General features: G+C 40.6%; 1 protein-coding gene across 1 annotated transcript in view; it reads left to right on the top strand.

Moving 5' to 3' along the window:
• The first annotated feature begins 275 nt into the window (after positions 1–275).
• LOC111146642 (frizzled class receptor 6) overlaps positions 276–23,720 on the top strand; it is a 38,810-nt gene continuing 15,365 nt past the window's right edge. Inside the window, exon 1 of the mRNA XM_022502277.1 lies at positions 276–709. Coding sequence (XP_022357985.1) covers positions 533–709 — 177 coding nt within the window. The 5' untranslated portion in view covers positions 276–532. The remainder of the gene's footprint in view (positions 710–23,720) is intronic.

Genomic DNA, 23,720 nt, shown 5'->3' with positions numbered 1-23,720 from the left:
AATTTCCCTGGGACTCCGTTTTCTTGTGCGTAATCAGATACCCAATAAGGGCCTTTAGCGTTCACGATTCTATTAATACTTTTTAACGTATTATCAAACCCAGAGTGACTTTTTTTTCCTTCCACCTCATTCATCCTTTGCCCCCCCCCCCCCAAAAAGGTTCTATCATGGGTTCCCTAGAGAATGAGACTTCCTTGGCCAATTCTGTATTCTGTGCCAGAGCAGATGAAGAGTATCTCGAAAGGACGGAATTTTCCGTCGTTTTCCCAGCGTTAGTTACCCAGGGTGAAAATCTTAACCTCTGCACTTTGATGTCCGCCTTTGAGTTTATGACAGATGTCGCACATGCCCTCTCTTGGTTGTTTTTACAGTAATTGACCCAGAACTCATTTCAGGAAAAGAGCTTCCTTCAAAATGGCAAAATGGCAAAATAATGAAAGAGCAATTTGAACATTTTCTTTCTGGATGACAATCTGAGGATGAAAAGAGCGATTAATCCCAGCCATGTGGTAAAACCAGGAATCTGAAGAAAATGGAAATGTTGGCATTTTTGTGGATATGTGTCTTTCCACCCTTCATAAAAGGGCACAGTCTTTTCACCTGTGAACCAATTACTGTCCCCAGATGTATGAAAATGGCCTACAACATGACATTTTTCCCTAATTTGATGAGGCATTATGACCAGAGTACAGCTGCTGTGAAAATGGAGGTGAGTATTTCTTCATACATTTATAGAGAAGTAGTTGATGTTCTGCTCTGGAATAAACTATAAATGTGACTTTTTTTTTTTTCTTTTAACACAGTAAGGGATTCCTTTAGGTTGTGAACAACTTCATATACTGAATACATCCTTTTGAAAATTAATTTCCCCTGCTAACTTCTGTTTTGTGTAGTTTTGTGGCCCTTGTTAGTGCATTTACTCAAGGGAGGGTTTATTTTATATGAGGTGTAGTGATGATTTTGAAATGTCGTGCACCTGGCAAATGTTTTGCTTCCCTTAATCAATTATGGTAGTTCCTCTGGAAATGTGAATTCTGAATTTTTCCTATTTCATTGAACATATATCCTATATTGTGCTTGAACTACACCCCTGTATTTTCATAAGTAGTTGTAAATGTTCACCTGGCCCAGTTTTTCTGAAATAAATCAATTACTGGAAGATGTGAGGGCTGAATTGTTCGGCTAAAAAGTGGCTTTTTTTTTTTTTTTTTTTTTTTTTTAAAGCGTGGCACTTAAGTACTCTTTGTAAGATACCTGTTAAAAGAAACCACAGGTCTAGGGAGGAGCAGAGTGACACTAAAGATTGCCTTAGGTACCTCAGTTACCTGCCTCCAGTTTGGAGATAATGCAGATTGCCGGGATGCGTGGGAAGAAAGAGTTACCTGTAGAGATGGGAACCTGCCCTCCCATACAGATCTCTCAGGTTGATAAGTCTCAAGAAGGGAAAAAGACAAATATTTTTGTAGTCTTTCTCCACAAGAAGCGTCCAGGGATGGTAAAGGCTTTTTCCCCTCAGAACGTTGCTAAGAGATGAAACTCCTACAACCTTAATATAGACACTAATTTAAAAAGTGATTAGATTTATGCATTCACTGTTGTTTAGTTTATAGTTTTTCGACTACCTCATTCGTAGATTCAGGTCTAAAATAGCAGAGCTTTTAAATACTAAGTAGACGTACTTGAAAAAGATACTACAGATTACATTTTTGGTAATCTTTCAGTGGTTTTTCAAACCAATGCAAAATATCATTTTGAACACTGAGCAAATGATGCAGTGATACTTTCATTCATTAATCAGGACCATTTTGATAGCTTAATCTGATCAAAATAAAGTATGTAATAGGAGTGCCTTCAAGGAATAATTGCTTCATTCATGTTTTCTTATAGTTTTATAACTCATGTCTTATAAAGTTCTTAAAAAATATTTTTATTCTTAAATCCGATTTCCTTTCTGCATAATAGCTACATACATTTGAACAGTAACACTGACCTTATAAAGTCACATCATTTGGAGTTCATTATCCTAGAGTACCATTGTAGAGAGAGGGGAGAGATGCATCCCTGCTATTAAATGCTGTAATTTCAAGATGATAGGAACTACTTTTTGTTCCATGTGTCTTTTTTTTCCCACATGTCTTTTTAAAACCGGTTGTCTCTGATTAAAAGAAAAAGGTTGTTTTTTTATTTATCTAGCTGCTTTTCTTTCCCAAGTGGTTTCATGTCTGGACATTATCAAGAAGGCATTTTTGTTCTCACCACCTTTATTTGATTGCTAACGTTAGCAACCTCATTATATAATATTCCCCATATGCTAAACTTTTTCATAGACTTTACTGTTAAGTTTTTTCTATCAATCATACTTCAGTAAGTTTAAGGATATAAGAGAAGGAAGTCATCAAACAGTTGTTTAATATAATATTAACCTGCAAAAGAAGAAAGGGAAACGGAAAGGCTAAGTAATATCAACCTTTGTCAGACTGTAAATCCTTGTGTATTCTTTTTTTTTTTTTTGGCCATGATATTGTGCTTTTACTGTTGCCCCATCTTTACTTGTCCTTAGCCAGTGACGTTCTCTTTTAGTTCCTGTAACGAATACCCCAAATCCTATAATTTGAGGGTTGTGACACTAAATGACAGGTAGAGCTTCCTAATCTCTTTTGTGCCACTGACCCCATCTAGAATAAAAGAATGTTTTAAAATTGAATTAAGATGAGGTGCATGACAAAGGAAACCAATTATGTTGAAATACACATCTCTTTATAGCCCTGGTTAAGAACCCCTGAGCCCTCCATCATGTAGGAACCGAAGCTCAGAGAAGTTACAATTTGTCCAAGGTCTGAGCGCTAGGTTCTGACAAACTCTTCTCTGTCCACACAGACCATAATGTCATCTCTAAGTGGTTTTGTTTGTTTGTCTGTTTGTTTTTAGCCTTTGATCTTATTCAATAAAAAAGAAAATATTTCCCAAGACTCAGAATATGATGGGTTAATTTCAGTCTTTGGTGCTTCTTTGCAAATTTCATTTCTATAAAAATTAAACTGGGAATTTTTTTTTTTTTTTAACCTCTCTTCAGACCTACCTCTCTTTCTTCTTCTCATCTGTGCCTTAAATACTAAGTCTTCTCACAGTTTTCACCAGTTGCTCCTCTCTGGTTGTGTCAAAGTGATTTTATGAAAACAAATCCTCACGGCCCACTCTGGGGGTAACATTCTTCACCATTTCCCTAGAAATAGGAGACCTTCATAGGGGATCCTGCCTTCCTGGCCGGCTTCCTTCCCATCTTGTCCCTTCAGACGTTACACACTTTGCTCCATATTGCTCTCTCTCACTTCTGTGCCTTTTACACATTGTATCCATTGTGTCCTAGACTCTGTAACTGTCCTTCACCTGCTCAGTTTATGCAGGTCTCTGTGCTCAGGGAAGCCTTCTTTCACCTCCCAAGCATATGTAATCTCACTTTCTGTACTCGGATAGTGCCTAAATATATAACGGTTCTTATATTTATTACTCAGTATCGCAGTTATACATGTAGCTCTCATTAGATTGCGAATGTGTGGAGAGAGAGGATGGTGTTTATTCACCTTTTCCCAATGCCTAGTACAGTGCCTCGGAGCATGGTAGATGCCTAGTAAAAGCTGAATAAAGAAGCCAGTGGTGTTTCCTGTTCTAATAAATCAGCAAAGAGAATTTTACCTCCAAATCGTCACTTTCCACCTCTGTCATCTGCAGTGTTCAAGTGAAGGAAATTCTGATACTTTTAGGTGGTTCGCAAATCACCCACTTGGGTTCTACCTGAGCCTGGGTCTAATGAAGCGTATTAGCTGACATCCTGTGTGCTCTTTCCCCTATTAACACGATACTTGTTTCTTAGAATTTAAAGAATCTTATTTTGGGGGCCTCTGGGTGGCTCAGTCGGTTAAGCATCCGACTCTTGGTTTCAACTCAGGTCATGATCCCAGGGCCCTGAAATCTAGCCCCACACAGGGCTTCCTGCTCAGCAGGGAGTCTACTTGTCTCCCTCTCTCTCTGCCCCTCCCCCTGCTCACACTCGGACGGTCTCTTGCGTGTGCTTGCTTTCTCTTAAATAAATAAATAAATCTTAAACAGAATATTTTTTTCTTTAACCATTAATATTTATATGGAGTGAAAGAATTCATCTTTTTTTTTTCTTTTTTAAAGATTGTATTTTATTTATTTGTCAGAGAGAGAGAGAGCACAAGCAGGCAGAGGCAGAGAGAGAAGGAGGCTCCTCACTGAGCAAGGAGCCCGATGTGGGATTTGATCCCAGGACCCTGGGATCATGACCTGAGCCAAAGGCAGCAGCCCAGCCGACTGAGCCACCTAGGCATCCCAAGAATTCGCCTTTTGATTGGCGTTTTGTATTATAAACCACATGTCTCAGTTTTTTTACAAACATTGTGCTATAGTCTAGTCAAATACTAAATCATAACTGTGTAGAGCCTGGCTGTTACTAAAACATACACACACACACACACACACACACGCACACACACACACACACACACACACAAAACACAAAAAACGTTTTATAATGTCTCTAAAGAAATGATGAGGTTTTATACTTCCAACCCCAATGTCTTTGGTTCCTGCTGGTCCCTACTGAGTTCCCAGTGTTCACTATGAATTAACGTTAGAATAAGGGGCTGAAGAATCATCAGCTGATTACGGCAAGCAACTCGGCAAGCAACTCGTTGTCCTTTCTCAACTACCAAGAATTCCATATGTCAACGGATCTATCCCAGTCCTCTTTTACACCTTAGTTTTCATTTTGTCTGAGGGTTATCCTGTTTTATAGCCATAGAATTCATAGCACCTGTTGTCAAAGCTTCTCTGTGATTACAGGAGATGGGTTAGAGCAGTGGTTGTCAGGGTTCAGTTCATAGACCAGCAGCTTGTGGGCTTTTTAGAAATATAGGTTCATGGACCCCATTCCAACCTACTGAATCATGATCTGTGAAGTCAGGGCTCAGGAGGCTGTGTTTTAACAAGCTGTCTGAGTGTTTCTCATGAACATTAATGTTTGAGACTCATTGGTTTAGAGCAAGGAATGCAAACTTTCTGTAAAGGACCAAATAATAAGAATTTTTGGCTCTGCAAACCATACAGGCTCTGTCACAGCTATTCAACTCTGCACCTGTAGCAAAACAGCCATAAACAGTTTGTAAACAAATGAGTGTAGATGTGTTTTCAATAAAACTGTATTTACAGAAACAGGCAGTGCACCATTTTTTGGCCCACAGGCTAGTTTGTGGGACCTGGTTTAAGGTATTTGAAAGTGTTCCTAAGGATATTACACACCGAGTATGTATTAAGTAAACACGATTGTTCATTCTTGTTAACATGTTACTTGAGCTTTATGTTACTTACTTTCCACATAAATTTTTCTTAGGCCAAATTTATCACAGACCACTGACTGGGATATTCTGGTTCTTCGGTTTTGTTTCAGAGATTGCTTGAAATGAGGGACTTCAGTTTTTTCTTTTAATGTCTGAAGCTGAAGTCATTTGTATTTCAAAGAGTTAATTTACAATTCTGAATAGTAACTTGGCTTGGTAATGAAAAGGATGTTGTACAGCCCAACTCTCCCAAGTAGAAAAACAAGTGGCTGCTGGTTTTCCATTGTGTTCCTTTTCGTTTGGTATCTAGAGCATTGTTTCCCAAATTGTGAGGCTGATGTCCCTTGAGAGACTGATTTCGTCCAGAAAGAGCTGAGATTGATCTAGGGAAAATGGAAACAGGAATATTGTATTTTTCTTTTTGAATTGCCTTCATTGAGGTCTAGGTAAAAGCAAAGTCATGTATTGTGTTTGGAACAGCATGCGGTCATTGTACTTTCAAATAGTCTAAAGGGAAGTAAGCCAAAAAACCCCCTTTCCTTTCCACCTGTTAATACGCAGCACTGAAACTTCTCTCTATCCAATTAAAAATAAAGGAGTGGAGGAAGACTGTATAAACAAACTTCTAAGGAAAAAAACCATTTCTGCTGGACAGTGATTTTTAAGTGTTTTCACTTTCCTGCTTTTAAAGGAGTCTAGTGGACCCCTTCATTTCCTCCTTATTCTCTAGCCTTATATCCCCACATGGAAGGAAAGAAAATGTTTAGTGTCACTAACTCTTGTTTTTCAGGAAAGACTTTCTGAAAATAGCTGTAACTATTCTGAAAGTAAGTTGTTGAGTCATTCAAAATCAAACAGATACTGAAATGTGTTCCAAGTCAGAGTGTGTATGGTGGCTACCTTTGTGTTTTAAATGTACAACTCATAAACTTAACTTCCTTTGTGATACTGTGTAACAGTAGTGATGCAGGACAGTTGTTAGGGTTCAGAGCCAAGGACCAAAAAAGAATTCTGGAGACGTTTTTGATGGAAAAAGATTGTTTTATTAAAGCATGAGGACAGGGGGCACCTTGGGTGGCTCAGTGGGTTAAAGCCTCTGCCTTCGGCTCAGGTCATGATCCCAGGGTCCTGGGATCCAGCCCCGCATCGGGCTCTCTGCTCAGCGAGGAGCCTGCTTCCCCCTCTCTCTCTGCCTGCCTCTCTACCTACTTGTGATCTCTGTCAAATAAAAAATCTTTAAAAAAAAAAAAAAAAAAAAAAGCACGAGGACAGGATCCGTGGGCAGGAGTAGCCCATTTTATACTTCCAAGTTGGGAGGGGTTTAGGGAGAGCCTAAGCCTCCCAGGTATTTTGGAAATGAGGTTTCCAGCATCCTGAGGGGGCTAGCTATTGTTAGGAAAAGGTCACTTATTACCCTTTAGTAAAAACTCAGTCAGGAGACTCTTCAGATATATATAAGCGGGTCATACCCTTTGGAGGATGATTGCCAAAATGTATCTTGTTGGGGGGGGGCGCTGCAGAGAGAGAAGGAAGTTTCCAAAGAAATTTTTTTTTTTAATTAAAGATTTTTTTTTATTTATTTGACAGATCACAAGCAGGCAGAGAGGCAGGCAGAGAGAGAGAGGAGGAAGCAGGCTCCCCACCGAGCAGAGAGCCCGATGCGGGGCTCGATCCCAGGACGCTGGGATCATGACCCGAGCCGAAGGCAGAGGCTTTAACCCACTGAGCCACCCAGGTGCCCCTCCAAAGAAATTTTTATATGTTACAGTAGACTTAACAGGATCCTGGGGGTCAAGTTAAGACTGCCTTTTGCCCTTAGCAAAGTGTTAATATCGAGGCAGTGGAGTTCCTAGAGGAACGTCGCTCTGCCTGTTTCAGGACTTGTCAGCGGGCTGTAAGTACTACGGAAATTTAATTTCTCTTTTACCTTTGTTTCCCACATCAGTAGTAAGAAAGTACCGTGACTGTATCATCATCTTCAGAATCAGGGTTAGATGTGTATGTGAGCAGAGAACAGCACTTCTCCGGGGAGGCTCTGTTGATGGGCACAAGGTCCCTATAGGGCTCTCCCTTGATATTCCACAGTCTGGGATGTGACTAGTTATGCCTTCAGGAGAGCCTGTCTGTCCACGAAGTGTCATGGTTCTTCCAGACTGTGAGAAGACTGCTGTGCTGTGGTTATTTCCTTTCCTTGAGAATGCGACATGTGGGTAGCGAAGGCTTATGGCTCTGGTTTGTGTATCTGTCGTGTAGACTTTCATTAATATTTACCGAAACTACCTGAATGTGTAGTTTCCCTGGAATTAGAATTTTTCCAACTCACAAGTTTGTTTTTTTTTTTAAAGATTTTATTTATTTATTTGACAGACAGAGAGATCACAAGTAGGCAGAGAGGCAGGCAGAGAGAGAGAGAGAGGAGGAAGCAGGCTCCCTGCTGAGCAGAGAGCCCAATGCGGGGCTCGATCCCAGGACTCTGAGATCATGACCTGAGCGGAAGGCAGAGGCTTAACCCACTGAGCCACCCAGGCGCCCCCCAACTCACAAGTTTTAAATTAAAGAGTTGACTCTTCCCTGAACAAATTCTTTTGTAGTGTCAACCAGTTATTGCGTATATTTGCCAAATTTCCAAAATAAACAGTCTTTTGAAGAAATAATTTAAAATTTATAATGCTCCCTGCTAAGAACCATTTAAAAAAAAATAACAAGTATTCCATCGTGGAAATAATGCAAATTCCTGCTTTTTCTTCTCTTGTATTCCAGGCCCTGCTTTGTATTATTTAAAGAAACTCACTTGCCTGATATTGGTCTCATTCATGAAAATAAGTGACAAAGTTTCCATCACTTTCTTGTATAGTTGTCTGTTAACACTCTCATAGAATTTATTTGCGATCTCTGTAGCCACATTAACAGTCTTTACTCTCTGAGGGATAAACATATAAGGACCCCCTTTACATGTGCCTGGGTGGCTCAGTCGGTTAAGAGTCTGCCTTCAGCTCAGGTCATGATCCTGGGGTCCTGGGATCAAGCCCCACATCAGGCTCCCTGCACCGTGGGCAGTCTGCTTCTCCCTCTCCGCCACTTGTGCTCTCTCTCATGCTCGTGCTGTCACTCTCTCTCTCTCTCTCTCTCAAATAAATAAAATCTTTTAAAAAAATAAATAAGGACCCCTTTAGATCTTAAGTGACTCTCCATCTAGCTAAGACCTATCACTTTTGTTTTTTTCTCAATCATTTTTTAGACTTCTTCACTTTCCCTCAGTTTTCATTACCATCACTAGAAGTTGATTTTGTTTTGGTGCTTTTTTTAAAATAAGGAATAAAGCTCTTAGCACTTCTTGAGAATTACTGAGTATGTCTCCGTGAGTAGAAAGCACATATCCTGAGCGGAGAATCAGATGTGTCGCGGCACTCGGTCTTATTCAGGAGAAAGTGGCTTGCTCCCTTACTTCCACGTGCGATCCATGTTTCAGCAAAGCGACAAACGCTTATATATCCTCCGTCTTTTAGTTTAGTACTAAGGGAGTCAGGGCATAGCTAAGATACTGGCACAGGACCACTCTGCTTAGGGGTAGCTTTACATATTTTTTAAAAATCAAAATATCTCTCTTCTTCTGATCGCTCTCTAGTGGAATTCTAACCCAGACTTTCTCTGCAGGATCCTACAGTGCCACCGACTCCAGGCTTACATTATGATTCCTTCCATTGTCAAGTCATAGCATGTGTGTTTTAAGGAAAAAGATGGTAATATGGCAGAAGCCGGCATTCTGAGAGTGTAGCAGTTTACTCACGCTGCTCTCCCGTCTTAATATCTGCTCAGGCCACTTGAAGATGGAATGCTATTGGGTAGGCCTGACGTCATGAGGGTGAGTTAGGTAATACCCAGTTCGTGAGAGGTGGCTTCAGGTGGTTCTGTGTAGATGTCCCTTAGTTGTGTCTAGTCTTTTTTTTTTTTTTTTTTTTTTAAATTTTTATTTATTTATTTGACAGACAGAGATCACAGGTGGGCAGAAAGACAGGCAGAGAGAGAGGCAGAGAGAGAGGAAGGGAAGCAGGCTCCCAGCCAAGCAGAGAGCCCGATGCGGGGGCTCGATCCCAGGACCCTGGGATCATGACCTGAGCCTAAGGCAGAGGCTTAAACCCACTGAGCCACCCAGGCGCCCCAGTTGTGTCTAGTCTTGACACTATCAGGAACTATTAGCAAACCAAGGTGGAAGATCCTTTTATTTATTTAGGGTTCATCTCCTCATTGGAATATATCTGTGCCCTTAGCAGCTTTCTGTCCTAAATACAGTGGGCCAGAGTGATGTTGTATGAAGCAGAATATGGGTAGGGTCTCTGATGATGACATCGAGTCACAGATCTGAAAATCTGATGTTACTTTAAAGCAGTGCTTCTCAAACCTTGGTGTGCATGAGAACCACCTGAAGGGCCTGTTAGAACACAGACCACTGCCCCCACCAGAGAACTCCTGAACCCGTAGGCTGGGGCGGGATGGAGAATTTGCATTGCTCACAAGTTCCCTCAGGACGCTGCTGCTGCTTGCTCAGGGGCCACTCTGAGAACCACTGCTTGAAGTCAAGTTAGGAAACTTGTGTTGCCGTCCTTTCTAGGTGAAAGTGGACGGCTTTTGGAAGCAAAAATCATTGGCCAGATTAACACTGGCCTCCATGTAAGGGGCCAAAGCTGCCATCGATTTGCTCCAATATAGATATCATCTGGGAAAGCATCTTAGCCATTTGATTGAGGTTGCTTGAGACAATCTATTAATGTCATATTTGGTTGTGCTGGAGCGTTAAAGTGGACAGGTGCTAAGAATTACACCCCAAAATATGTTTTCAGTGGTGTATTTGTCTCTGAAATTGCTCCCTCCCCTGCCCCCAGCTTGTAATATCGCTCTTGATTTTCTACCTTGGTAGCGGGAGATCTCTCATGGTTTCACTTGGCCCCTTCTACCATAATAATGTTTATCCCGGAAGCCCGTATGGGGATTGTACTGTTGCTAAATACAGCTGTTTGAAGTATGCAGGCATGGACTTCGAAATTACAGGGGGTTGGGTTTAGGGTCCCACCAAGCCCTATCATGAGCCCATGTATCCTCTGACCTCCAGAAGCCCAGTTTCTGAAACTAGCACATTGAATCTAGAATGAATACACCCATATCCGTGTATCTTAGCCTTGTCTAAAATTCTGTTCTTTCCTCCTTAATTCAGCACACTCAGAAACCGATGTAAGTGAACAGTGTCTTACAAGTAATGTATACTCCCTTTTTCCAGATGTGATTTTGACTTGACCATCCCACAGCATGCTGGGGTAGAACTCTACTTACAGGTTGAGACTTGTAGAGTGGTTGGGATGTGGTATAAGGCTATTTATTTTCTTCTTACAAAGCAAATCTTTCAGATGAGGAGCACCTGCCCCAACAAAGGGTGAAAGTCTGCTTTGAGGTCTTCAGGTTCAGAGAGCTCTGTGTGAGTACTCTGAACCTTGTCTTGTATCCCCACTTCAGATCTGGGGGTCCCACTGCTTCCAGATCACAATATCCCTCCATATCTTATGTGAAAGGGAAGCAAATTTAGCCAAAGTATAATTTGACAACCTGCAGTGTCAAACTGTGCATCTGATTTTCAACTTCTTAAACCTTAAATCCTTTTAATCCTTGTATTTCATTCCACTCCTTGAACCAAGAATTGAGGGATGCCAATTTGTCACTCTTTTTTTTTTTATTAAGATTTTATTTATTTATTTGACATATGGAGATCACAAGTAGGCAGAGAAGCAGGCAGAGAGAGAGGAGGAAGCAGGCTCTGCTGAGCAGAGAGCCCGATGTGGGGCTCCATCCCAGGACCCTGTGATCGTGACCTGAGCCAAAGTCAGAGGCTTTAACCCACTGAGCCACCTGGTGCCCCTCTTTTTTTTTTTTTTTTTTAAGATTTTATTTATTTATTTGACAGAGATCACAAGTAGGTGGAGAGGCAGGCAGAGAGAGAGGGGAAAGCAGGCTTCCCCCTGAGCAGAGAACCCGATGTGGGGCTCGATCCCAGGACCCTGGGATCACGACCTGAGCCGAAGGCAGAGGCTTAATCCACTGAGCCACCCAGGCGCCCCTGTCACTCTTTTCCTAAGCTAAACAGCACCCCTAGAAGCACTCATCTCAGCCCACAGTCCTTAAATACCTCGTGCTTTCCATTCAATTTTTGGCTTCTCTGGTAGCAGCCGCTCAGCCTTACCTTTACTGGCACATCATTCTAAGACATTCTGGGAATCTAAGTGATTACAAGGAAAATGCAGTGAGCTGGTTTTCTACTATATACCATGGGTTGGCAAATTTCCATCTCCAAATGCTGGCAAGAGTTCATTGCTCTTGGCCCCTATGAGGCCCGAACACCGGTTCTAGGATTCCTGTTTCCCTGAGGCCACTTCCAACCCCTTCTTTGTATCATTGCTGTACCAGTCAGTCTTCCTGGTTGCAAACAATAGGAACCAACTTTGACTAACTTAAGCAGAAAATGGAGGGATATTGGATAGCTTCTTGAATCACTGGGGAGCCTGGACAACCAGGTTCAGAATAGAGAGAGGAGCAAAGGGAACCAGGACACAGCTAAAATCATGCCATAGGATCATTATATCACCAGTGCAAAGGCCATTGGACGCTTCTAGACCATTGTCCCTGGACACTTATTTTGGCACTGTGGGCCTTATTGATGCCTTAAATGATCGGACTGGATCTGTTCTTTGGCACAGCCCTCTCCCCAAGAATCACCGTCCTTGGAGCACCCACATGGCCACACTTAGATGACATGCCTACGTGTTTATTGTCAGGTTGTACCCCTGCATCGGTCCTTAAGCATCTGTAGCATCTCACCTACTTTGGGATTCCCAAAATAGGGCTGCTGCGCACATGGAAATGATTAGTGTTCACTCCAGAGCTCAGTGTAAGGCACGATTACTTATCAAGAAGGAGATTTCATTGTAGGACCTACAGTTGTTTTGAAATTTATATCCAATTTATATCCAGATGCTACTCAAGTCTTTGTTACCTGCTTCGTAAACTTTTTGAGTCATGAACTGTCCTTAGCGATTATCTGGCATTTTATCACTCTGGTTTTAGTGATGGGTGGTCTGAGACTCCAACACAGAAAACCATCAGCCCGGGCCGCCTGGGTGGCTCAGTGGGTTAAAGCCTCTGCCTTCGGCTCAGGTCATGATCCCAGGGTCCGGGGATAGAGCCCCGCATCGGGCTCTCTGCTCAGCTGGGAGCCTGCTTCCTCCTCTCTCTCTGCCTGCCTCTCTGCCTACTTGGGATCTCTGTAAAATAAATAAATAAATAAAATCTTAAAAAAAAAAAAAACCATCTGCTAAAGGTGCCAGTAGTAGTTGGTTAGTGGAGTGGCTGGAGCTGCAGTTAGAATGCTGGCAGTTTTTCCAACAAAGGGTTACGTAAAATACTTTGCATATTTATCATAGATTGCCTCTGGTTCATTTGAGAAGGGAGGCATCAGTTACCTCCTTAATTGCCGCCTTCTTCCTCATCACTGCTAGTACTAATAGTAACTACCCCAAGATTTCTGCCAGGTTCTAACCATTTCCTTAAAGGAAGCTGCCTTTTATTTCTCTGCATGTTAAAACTACAGTCAGCTGGACTTATTTTTTAAAGATTTTATTTATTTATTTGTCAGAGAGAGTGAGAGCACAAGCAGGGGGAGCTGCAGGCAGAGGGAGAAGCAGGCTCCCCACAGAGCCGGGAGCCAGATGCCAGACTCCACCCCAGGGCTCTGGGACTGTGACCTGAGCCAAAGGCAGACGCCTAAACGACTGAGCCATCCAGGCATTCCAGCTGGACTATTTTAGTTACTGTTGAATAGTAGAATTTCGAACGCATTGATATTTTATGTTGTGGTTGGTTACTGAATAAGTTTCTGAGCCTTCTTTGCGAATGAAATTTGAAAAGGAAACATTCACGAGTGACACTATGAAGGTTACTTGCTGAGAGACTTGAAGGAGGTATGTCACTAAGGGAGAAGAAAGGGTGTGGACCAGACTAGGGAGTTTGAATCTTTGCTCAGTGCATGTATTTACATTGCACTTGTCCTGCTAAATAGAAATACTAGTTGAGGGGCGCCTGGGTGGCTCAGTGGGTTACGCCTCTGCCTTTGGCTCAGGTCATGATCCCAGGGTCCTGGGATCGAGCCCCGCATCGGGCTCTCTGCTCGGCAGGGAGCCTGCTTCCCCCTCTCTCTCTGCCTGCCTCTCTGCCTACTTGTGATCTCTGTCTGTCAAATAAATAAATGAAATAAAATCTTTAAGAAATACTAGTTTAATAATATGATGGAATTCAGAGTGTAAGATTCTGGACATAAGAAATGTCACAATGGGCCAAGTTAGTAGTTTTTCCATCTTAGGGTGTGGTTTCTGAGAAATGCAGGACATTTCGTGGAAAACCATAAACAATTCCTGTTAAGTTTTTTAAGTTCAAATGATCGGGGAAATACGCTCATTCTGTTTGTTCTGTCTTCACCCGACTGAGATGAGTTCAATAACGGGCTGACTACCCATTATTTGAAGTGCTCTTATTTGTTCTCTAATTATTTGTTTAAAAAAACTACCTGCATGAGGAGGTACATGCGTCATCTGAAATGTGATAAACAGTTTGAGGTTTTATACTCTTTGATTATGTGTCCTGTGAACATTTATTTTTCAAACTGGAGACTTTTGTTTCATGTAGAAGTTTACCAGCCTTTTTTTTTTTAAGATTTTATTTATTTATTTGACAGAGAGAGAGAGAGATCACAAGTAGGCAGAGAGGCAGGCAGGGAGAGAGGAGGAAGCAGGCTCCATGCTGAGCAGAGAGCCTGATGCAGGGCTTGATCCCAGGACCCTGGGACCATGACCTGAGCCGAGCAGAGGCTTAACCCACTGAGCCACCCAGGTGCCCCCCAGCCTTCTTTTGATATCTGTTTTCCCCTTCATCTTATTGGCCTTCTTGCCCATCTTGTGGTTTGTGGAAGGGTAGTTTTTGGGGAGAGCTGGGTGGTAGCGTAGTGTCAGGGTTAAAGAGGACATACTCTAGAGTCATATGGACCCACGTTGACATCCTGGTTGCCTCTTACTACTTAGGACACTCAATGAAAGTTGCTCGTAGAGCGCCTCGGTTTCCTTATCTGCAAGGTGGAGCTAAGAACATCTCTTGCATGGGACTGTCGTACGAGAATTGGCATATGGAAAACCGCAGGGCCTGGTTTATGGCAAGTGCAACTCTGACTTATTATCAGTAGCTATAGTGTTGGTAAAAGTAGCATTAGGAGGAAGGGCACTGAAATTCTAATTCAGGTTAGATTTGGGGATTTCAGTAACGACTTCAATAAGCAGTTGGATTCTTTTTTCTCACTTTTAACCTGAGGTCTGGATTAGGTCAGTGGTTTTCAGACTGTGATCTCTGGCAGTGCTTTGAGGTCACTGGCAGAGAAGGGGAGCAGTGAGAGGGCTCTCAGAGGGAGGGCTTCCTTTTCAGCTGGAGCAGCTGTGCTTTTATTTATTTAATATAGCAGGCTTCTTTGTAATCTCTTATTTAAAGAAAAATCTTCCTTGGCAAAATACACACACACACATTTAGAAAATAATAGAATTAAAAGTCCACTCAAGTCCCTTCCAAGTCTAAAATTCTTCATGTCCATTAGTTTGCAGAAGGTGAAAGCAGTCCACACTGGATGTGACCCGAAGACATGTTTTATTTTTCCTGTACAGCATTTTAAATGTTTATATTAAAGTACCAAAAATTTGGAGATTTTATATAAAAATCTAGATTCTGTTTTCATCTGAAAAGTTGATAAATCTGACAAGTCTGTGCCCCCATTTTTAAATAGCAGTCGGCTGGGTGTTGAATGGCAGCCGCCCCCAGCTTCTACTGCTATCTTCTACCCTCTGAATTTACCTGCCTGGCCTGTGAAGGTATTGAAGGTTCAACATCTGATTTATTGTCTGCTCATTGCATGAACCTCAACATTATTGGATTAACCAGTACTGGCGTTCTAGAATTATTAAGCAAAAGATGGGACTTGTCATATTGGCCCTGTAAAGAAATTATTTTAACATAGCAAAAGGACAGGTGTCACTTTCATTTTGCCTGCCCTTAAACTGGACAGTAAATAGATCTTAAATGCTGACCATCAACTTACCCTAGTTATTACAGAATGACTTCTGAGTTAGAATTACACACAGTGTATTTTCATTCTTTCCACTATAGAGTCTGATTAACAGACACTCAAAAATGTTAGGAACAAGGCTTATTTGGACAGTAAGTAAGGAAATAAATGTTACTCGTTGTTTATGCTTCTCCTTCTACTTCAGCTCCTGAACGGATAATTGCACGGTCTGGGCATTCTCCCCCTTGGGGTAGAGAAAACTGAGAGAAGTACTCTGCTGTTTGTTCTTTAACAAGCTCCTGTGAGGCAGCAAAGCGTTGGTTTCAGCATCGTCTGTATCAGGGCAATACGGTCTGCCACCCGTTGGAGGGCCCGTCTTTGCCCAGTCACTTTGCCGCATCAGCACGGGGTGAACTCTCCACAGCTCCAACGTCCTTTGCGGCTCTTGCTCTGTAATTGTTGGGTGTGATTCCGTATGTGCTCTTTAAGTCAGACTTGTTAATTGTAGTGTTGTAATCACATCTCATATTTACTTATTAATTTTTTCTGCGTTTGCCCTTTCATTTAGCAGGAAATATGCACTGAAAATTCTCATTAAGGTCATGGAATTCTCCATTTCTCCTTGCAGTTTCGTTGCTTTTTTTATGTTTTATGCTATTTTATTAGGTATATACAGTGCTCAGCAATGCATTTTAAAGTAGATCTGTTGTAATTTATCCAGAATCTGACCTCATTCTTTTTTCTTTCATTACTTTTATTCCCTCAGTTGCTTGGTACTGTGTCACATTTTTATTTTGTTTTTTAAATCTCAGTTCCAGGGGTGCCTGGGTGGCTCAGTGGGTTAAAGCCTCTACCTTCGGCTCAGGTCATGATCCCAGGGTCCTGGGATCGAGCCCTGCATCGGGCTTTCTGCTCAGTGGGGAGCCTGCTTCCTCCTCTCTCTCTCTGCCTGCCTTTCTACCTACTTGTGATCTTTGTCTGTCAAATAAATAAATAAAATCTTTAAAAAAAAAATGAATCTCAGTTCCAGTGTAGTTATCCTATAGTGCTGTATTGGTCTCATGTGTACAATACAGTGATTGCGCAATGCAGTACATTACTCAGCGCTCATCAAGATCAGTGCACTCTTTAATCCTCATCACCCATTTCACCCAGCCCCAGCCCACCTCCCTTCTAATAAACATGTTTGTTCTCTATAGTTAAGAGTCTGTTTTTTGGGGGGAGGGGTTGTTTTTTCTTTCCTTCGTTCCTTTGTTTCTTTGTTTCTTTGTTTCTTTGTTCCTTTGTTTCTTAAATTCCACATATGAGTGAAATCATAGGTATTTGTCTTTCATTGACTGGCTTATTTCGTTTAGCATAATACTCTCTAGCTCCACCCATGTTGTTGCAAATGGCCAGATTTCGTTTATATTTTATGGCTGAATAATATTCTATTATATGTCTACCATATCTTCTTTATCCATTCATCTATCGATGGATACTTAGGCTGTTTCCATAATTTGGCTATTGTAAATAATGTTGCAGTAAACAGAGGGGTGCCTATATCCCTTCAAATTCATGTTTTTGTATTCTCTGGATAAATACCCAGTGGTGCAATTACTGGATCATAGTGTAGTTCCATTCTTTATTTTTTTTTTAGCAACCGCCACAATGTCTTCCACCGTGACTGAACCAATTTGCATTCCCACCAACAGTGCAATAGGGTTCCATTTTCTCCATATCATCACCAGCACTTGCTCTTTCCTGAGTTTTTGATTTTAGCCATTCTGACAGGTATAAATTGATATGTCATTGTGGCTTTGACTTGCATTTCCCTGATGATGAGTGATGTTGAGCATCTTTTCATGTGTCTGTTGGCCATCTGTGTGTCTTCTTTGGAGAAATGTCTGTTCATGTCTTCTGCCCATTTCTTACTTGGATTATTTGTTTTTTTGGTGTTGAGTTGTATCTGCTCTTTATATATTTTGGATATTAACCCTTTATTGGATACATCATTTGTAAATACATTCTCCCACTCAGTAGGTTATCTTTTAGTTTTGTTGATTATTTCCTTTACTGTGTAGAAGCTTTTTATTTTGATGTAGTCCCAATAGTTTCTTTGCTTTTATTTCTTTTGCCTTGGGAGACATATCTAGAAAGATGCTGTTATGGCTGATGTCAGAGAAATTACTGCCTGTGCTCTCTGCTAGGATTTTTATGGTTTCAATTCTCACATTTAGTTTTTCATCCATTTTAACTTTATTTTTGTGTTTGGTATAAAAAAGTTGTTCAATTTCATTCTTTTGCATGTAGCTGTCCAGTTTTGCTAATACCATTTGTTGAAGAGACTGTCTTTTCCCCATTGTGTATTCTTGCCTCCTTGGTAAAGATTAGTTGAGCATATAATTATGGGTTTATTTCTGGACTTCCTTTTCTGTTCCATTGATCTGTGTGTCTATTTTTGTGCCAGTACCATACTGTTTTGTTGTTTTTTTTTTTTACAATTTTAAACTTGTATGCATGTAGTACCATACTGCTTTGATTAATTACTATAGCTTTGTAATATCTCTTGAAGCCTGGAATTCTGATACCTTCAGTTTTGTTTCTGTTTTTCAAGATTACTTTGGCTATTCAAGGTCTTTTGTGGTTCCATACAAATTTTAGAATTGTTTGTTTTAAGAATGTGAAAAGTATTGTTTGATAGCGATTGCATTGAATGTGTAGATTGCTTTAGGTAGTATAGACATTTTAACAATATTTGTTCTTCCAGTCCACAAACATGGAATATCTTTCCATTTGTCTCTGTCATCTTCAATTTCTTTCTTTTTTTTTTAATAAATTCTTGCAAATAGAATTATTTTTTTGTTCTTCTTTTTTTTTAAGATTTTGTTTATTTATTTGACAGAGATCACAAGTAGGTTGAGAGGCAGGCAGAGAGAGAGAGGAGGAAGCAGGCTCCCTGCTGAGCAGAGAGCCTGATGTGGGGCTCGATCCCAGGACCCCGGGATCATGACCTGAGCTGAAGGCAGAGGCTTTAACCCACTGAGCCACCCAGGCGCCCCTTCATTTTCTTTCATCAGTGTTTTACGGTTTTCAGAGTACAGGTCTTTCATCTCTTTAGCTAAGTTTATTCCTAGATATTTTATTATTTTTGGTGAAATTACAAATGGGATTATTTTCTTAATTTCTCTTTCTGCTGCTTCATTATTATTGTATAGAAGCTCAATGAATTTCTCTACACTGATTTTATGTCATGAGACCTTGCTAAATTCATTTATCAGTTCTAGTAGTTTTTTGGTGGAGTGTTTAGGGTTTCTTATACATAATGTCATATCATCTACAAATAGTGAAAATTTTACTTCTTCCTTACCAGGTTGAATTTCTTTTTTTTTTTTTTTTTTTTTAAGATTTTATTTATTTATTTGACAGAGAGAGAGAGATCACAAGTAGGCAGAGAGTCCGGCAGAGAGAGAGAGAGAAGCAGGCTCCCTGCTGAGCAAAGAGCCCAACGCGGGGCTCGATCCCAGGACACTGAGATCATGACCTGATCCAAAGGCAGCGGCCTAATCCACTGAGCCACCCAGGCGCCCCAGGTTGAATTTCTTTTTGTTGTCTGAGTACTGTGGCTAGGATTTCCGGTACTATGTTTAATAAAAGTGCTGAGAGTGAAAATCCTTGTCTTGTTCGTGACCTTAGGAAAAAAGTTCTCAGTTTTTCCCCATTGAGAATGATATTAGCTATGAGTTTTTGATATAAGATCTTTATTGTGTTGATGTATGTTCCCTCTAAACCTACTTTGTTGAAGGTTTGTATCATGAATGGATGTTGTATTTTGTCAAATGCTTTTTCTCCATCTATTGAAATGATCATATGATTTTTATCATTTCTCTTATTGATGTGATACATCATGTTGGTTGATTTGTAAATATTGAACCACCCTTGCATCTAGGAATAAATCCTACTTGATTGGTGAATGATCTTTTTAATGTATTGTTGGATTCGATTTACTAATATTTTGTTGAGAATTTTTGTGTCTATGTTCATCAAAAATATTGGTCTGTAGTTCTTTTTTCCTTTCTTTCTTTTTTTTTTTTTTTTTTTTTGGTGCTGTCTTTAGTATCAGGGATGTTGACCTCATAGAATGAATTTGGAAGTTTTCCTTTATCTTCTATTCTTTTAGAAAAGTTTGAGAAGAATAGGCATTAACTCTTCTTTAAATGTTGTTAGAATTCATCTGTGAAGCTGTGTGGTCCTGGACTTCTGTTTGTTGGGAGTTTTTTGATTACCCATTCAATTTCATTGCTAATGATTGGTCTATTCAAATTTTCTGTTTCTTCCTGATGTAATATTGGGAGGTTATGTGTTTCTAGAAATTTATCCATTTCTTCTAGGTTGTACAATTTTTTAACATGTAATTTTTCATATTCTCATACAATCCTTTGTAGTTCTATGATGTTGGTTGTTATTTCTTCTCTTTCATTTCTGATTTGGTTATTTGAGTCCTCTCTCTCTCTCACTTTTTTGTTTGTTTGTTTTCCATTGATCTTTTCAAAGAACCAGCTCCTGGTTTCATTGATATATTCTATTTCTGTGTCATCTGTTTCTGCTCTAATTTTTATTATTTTCTTTCTCTGTTGGTTTTGGGTTTTATTTGTTGTTCCTTTTCTAGTTCCTTTAGGTGTAAGGTTAGGATGTTTATTTGAGATTTTTCTTGCTTCTTGAGGTAGGCCTGTATTGCTATAAAATTCCCTCTTAGAACCACTTTTGCTGCATCTTAAAGATTTTGGACCATTGTGTTTTCATTTCATTTCTGTCCATGTAATTTTTTATTTCTTCTTTGATTTCTTGGTTGATCCACTTATTGTTTAGTAGGATGTTATTTAACCTCAATGTGTATATGTTCTTTCCAGATTTTTTCTTGTGATTGATTTCTAGTTTCATAGCTTTGTGGTCAGAAAAGAAGCTTAGTAAGACTTTGATTATTTTGAATTGGTTGATACTTGTTTTGTGGCCTAATATGTGATCTGTTCTGGAGAATGTTTCATTTGCACTTGAATATATATTCTGCTATCTTAGGAAGGAATGTTCTGATTATATCCATGTCATTCAAAGTCACTGTTTCCTTGTTGATTTTCTGTTTGGGTGATCTGTCCATTGATGTAAGTAGCATGTTAAAGTCTGCTACTGTTATTGTATTACTATCTGTAGTTCCTTTATGTTTGCTATTAAGTGTTTTATGTATTTGATTGCTCCCATGTTGGGTAACATAGTATATTGTAATATTGTAACAGTATTACAATTGATATATCTTCTTGTTGGATTACCCCCTTTATGATAATATAGTGTCCTTCTTTGTCTCTTGTTACAGTCTTTGTTTTAAAGTCTTTTTTGCCAAATATGTTATGCCACAGCTTTCTTTTCACATCTATTTGCATGATATATGCTCTTCCATCCCTTCAGTTTCAATCTGCCTGTTTCTTTAGGTCAGAAATGAGTCTCTTCTAGGTAGCATATAGATGGGTCTTGGTTGTTTATCCTTTCCATCACCCTATGTCTTTTGATTGGAGTGTTTAGTCCATCTACATTCAAAGTAATTAATGATAGTTACGTATTTATTGTGATTTTACTTGTTCTGTGGTTATTTTTATAGTTCTCTGTTCCTTTCTTCTTTTGCTCTCGTGGTTTATTGGCTTTCTTTAGTAATATACTTGGATTACTTTTCTTTATTTTTTGTATGTCTATTGCTGTTTTTTGGTTGTGGTTACCATCATGTTTGTATATAACATCTTCTGTATATATCAGTCTATATTAAGTTGATGGTCACCTAAGTTTGCATCTTCTTTACTCTCTCCCCTGCTGTATTTTACATATATGGAGTCATACTTTATAGTCTTTTAATTTGTGAGTCCCTTGACCGATTTTTATGGATATACTTAAATTTTACTGCTTTTGTGTTTCCTACTTTCTCTTATTCTTACTTATCGTCTTTCCTTTCCATTCAGAAGAGTCCCTTTACCATTCGTTGTTGGGTTGTTATAGTAGTCATGAACTCCCTTAACTTTTGTTGTCTGGGAAACTCTTTATCTCTTCTTCTATTCTGGATGATAACCTTGATGGATAGATTATTCTTGGCTGCAGATTTTTTTTTTCCTTCCAGCAATTTGAATATGTCATGCCCCTTTCTTCTGCCTGCAAAGTTTCTGCTGAAAAGTCTGCTGACAACCTTATGGGTCTTCACTTTGTTTTTTGTTTTGTTTTATTTTTAAAGATTTTCTTTATTTATTTGAGAGAGAGAGAGTGAGAGAAAGCATGAGAGGGGAGAAAGTCAGAGGGAGAAGCAGACTCCCCATGGAGCTAAGAGCCCAACATGGGACTCGATCCTGGGACTCTGGGATCATGACCTGAGCTGAAGGCAGTCGCTTAACCGACTGAGCCACCCAGGTGCCCTTGGGTCTTCCCTTTGTATGTAACTGTCTTCTTTTTTTCTTGATGCTTTAAATTTTTTTCTCCTTATTACTGTTTTTTTGCCAATTTGATTACTGTGTGTGTTGGTTTGGCTTCCTAGGGTTGATCTTGTTGGGGGATTTCTGTGCCTCCTGGATATGGTTATTTATTTCCTTCTGCAGATTAGGGAGGTTTTCAACTGTTATTTATTCAAATAAACTTTGCCTTTTCTTCCTCTGAGAATGTTATGCTTGATGAAGTTGCTGAGTTTCCTGTTTTCATTTTGCATAATTTTTTTTTTTCTCTCACCTGCCCAACTTGATTACTTTCCATTACTCTGTCCTCCAGGTCACTAATTCATCTTTTTGCTTCCTTTAGCTTGCTATCTGTTCTATCTACTGTATTTTTAATCGGGCTCCATGCCCAGCCAGAAGCCCAATGCGTGATTTGAACTCATGGTCCCAAGCTGGAAACCTCAGCTGAAATCAAAAGTTGGTAACTGACTGAGTCACTCAGGCAACTCTCCCTCTAGTGTATTTTTAATTTCATTTATTGTGTTCTTCATCTTTCATTGGCTCTTTTGATCTTTTTTTTTAAAGAGTCTCATTAATGTCCACCACTCTTTACTTAAGTCCAGTGAGTATCTTTATGATCATTACTTTAATTTTTCTATCAGACACATTACTTATCTCTGTTGTGCTTAGGTCTCTTGTGGTTTTCTCCTCCTCTTTTATTTGGTACATAATCCTCTATCTTCTCATTTTGGCTAACTCTCTTTGTCTAAGTGTTACGAAAGTCAGCTACATCTCTGCTCTTGAAAGTAATGGCCTTATGAATAAAAGGTCCTGTAGTGCCCTGCAGTGCATTGTGCCCTGTTCCCCAGAATCTGGTGCTTCAGGGTTGTCGCCTATATGTATCACACATGCCCTACTGCTGTGTGTTGGCCACTTTTGCCTTTAGTCCAGTCTTCTGCAATGGCTTTCTTTGCCTGTTGTGGGCAGTGCTTGGTCCCCGTGTTGTTAGTGGGCCAGTCTGGGGCCACCTTGGGCTTGAGTTTAGTCAGACCAGGCATTTGCCTGAGATGCTATAGCACCAAACTGAAGGGTGCTTTCCCTGTGTTGTCCCCTGAGAAACTATTATTGGTTGGTGGGCCTGCAATCTGACCAAGCTGTCTGCCCGCAGCCCACTGCTGGGACTGTCCGACTGGAGTGTGTGGTTAGCCTTCCCTCACCCAAGGGCAGGAGTCCCTTTGGAGTGGTGCTGGCCCGTGTCATAGCTGCTTGCACACTACCTGGCTTGTGGCTCCGGTTTGAATAGGCGCCAACCAATAGCTGTTGGAAGGGGCAGGGCCCACAGTGTCCACAAGGTTTGTGCTGCCAGTGCAGGGTGTGTCTGGTGCAGCCACTGGTATGGGCCTGCAGTTTTCACAAGGCATGGTGGTCTTCAGTGGGACCAACCACCACTGGAGGATTGAGGCTTCACAAAGCCCAGGAGTTGGGAGCCAAGGTGTTGGCAAGGTATGCCAGTGTTCTGGGGAGGAAACCCTCAGTGCTGGGACTGAAGCAAGCTTGGCTAGACGGGGCAGATCCCCTAAGAGGGCAGGTGGTGGTATGAAGAAGTTAGGTAGTAAGTGTCAGCTCTGGGCTAGTTCTGAAAGGTGGCCATATGTTTGTGCTACGGTTGGGAAAGGAAAATGGTGCCTGCCAGCTCCTTTGTTCCTGGGTGAGTCTCCCAGGGATCTCTATCCCTTAGGGACACACTCTGAAATTAGTAAATAAATCCCCTGTATGCCCAGGCTACTA

This window comes from Enhydra lutris, unplaced genomic scaffold, assembly GCF_002288905.1.
Source record: "Enhydra lutris kenyoni isolate GAN:26980312 unplaced genomic scaffold, ASM228890v2 scaffoldscaffold14, whole genome shotgun sequence".
Classification (NCBI taxonomy): domain Eukaryota; kingdom Metazoa; phylum Chordata; class Mammalia; order Carnivora; family Mustelidae; genus Enhydra; species Enhydra lutris.
This window is presented reverse-complemented; position numbering and strand designations above follow the sequence as displayed.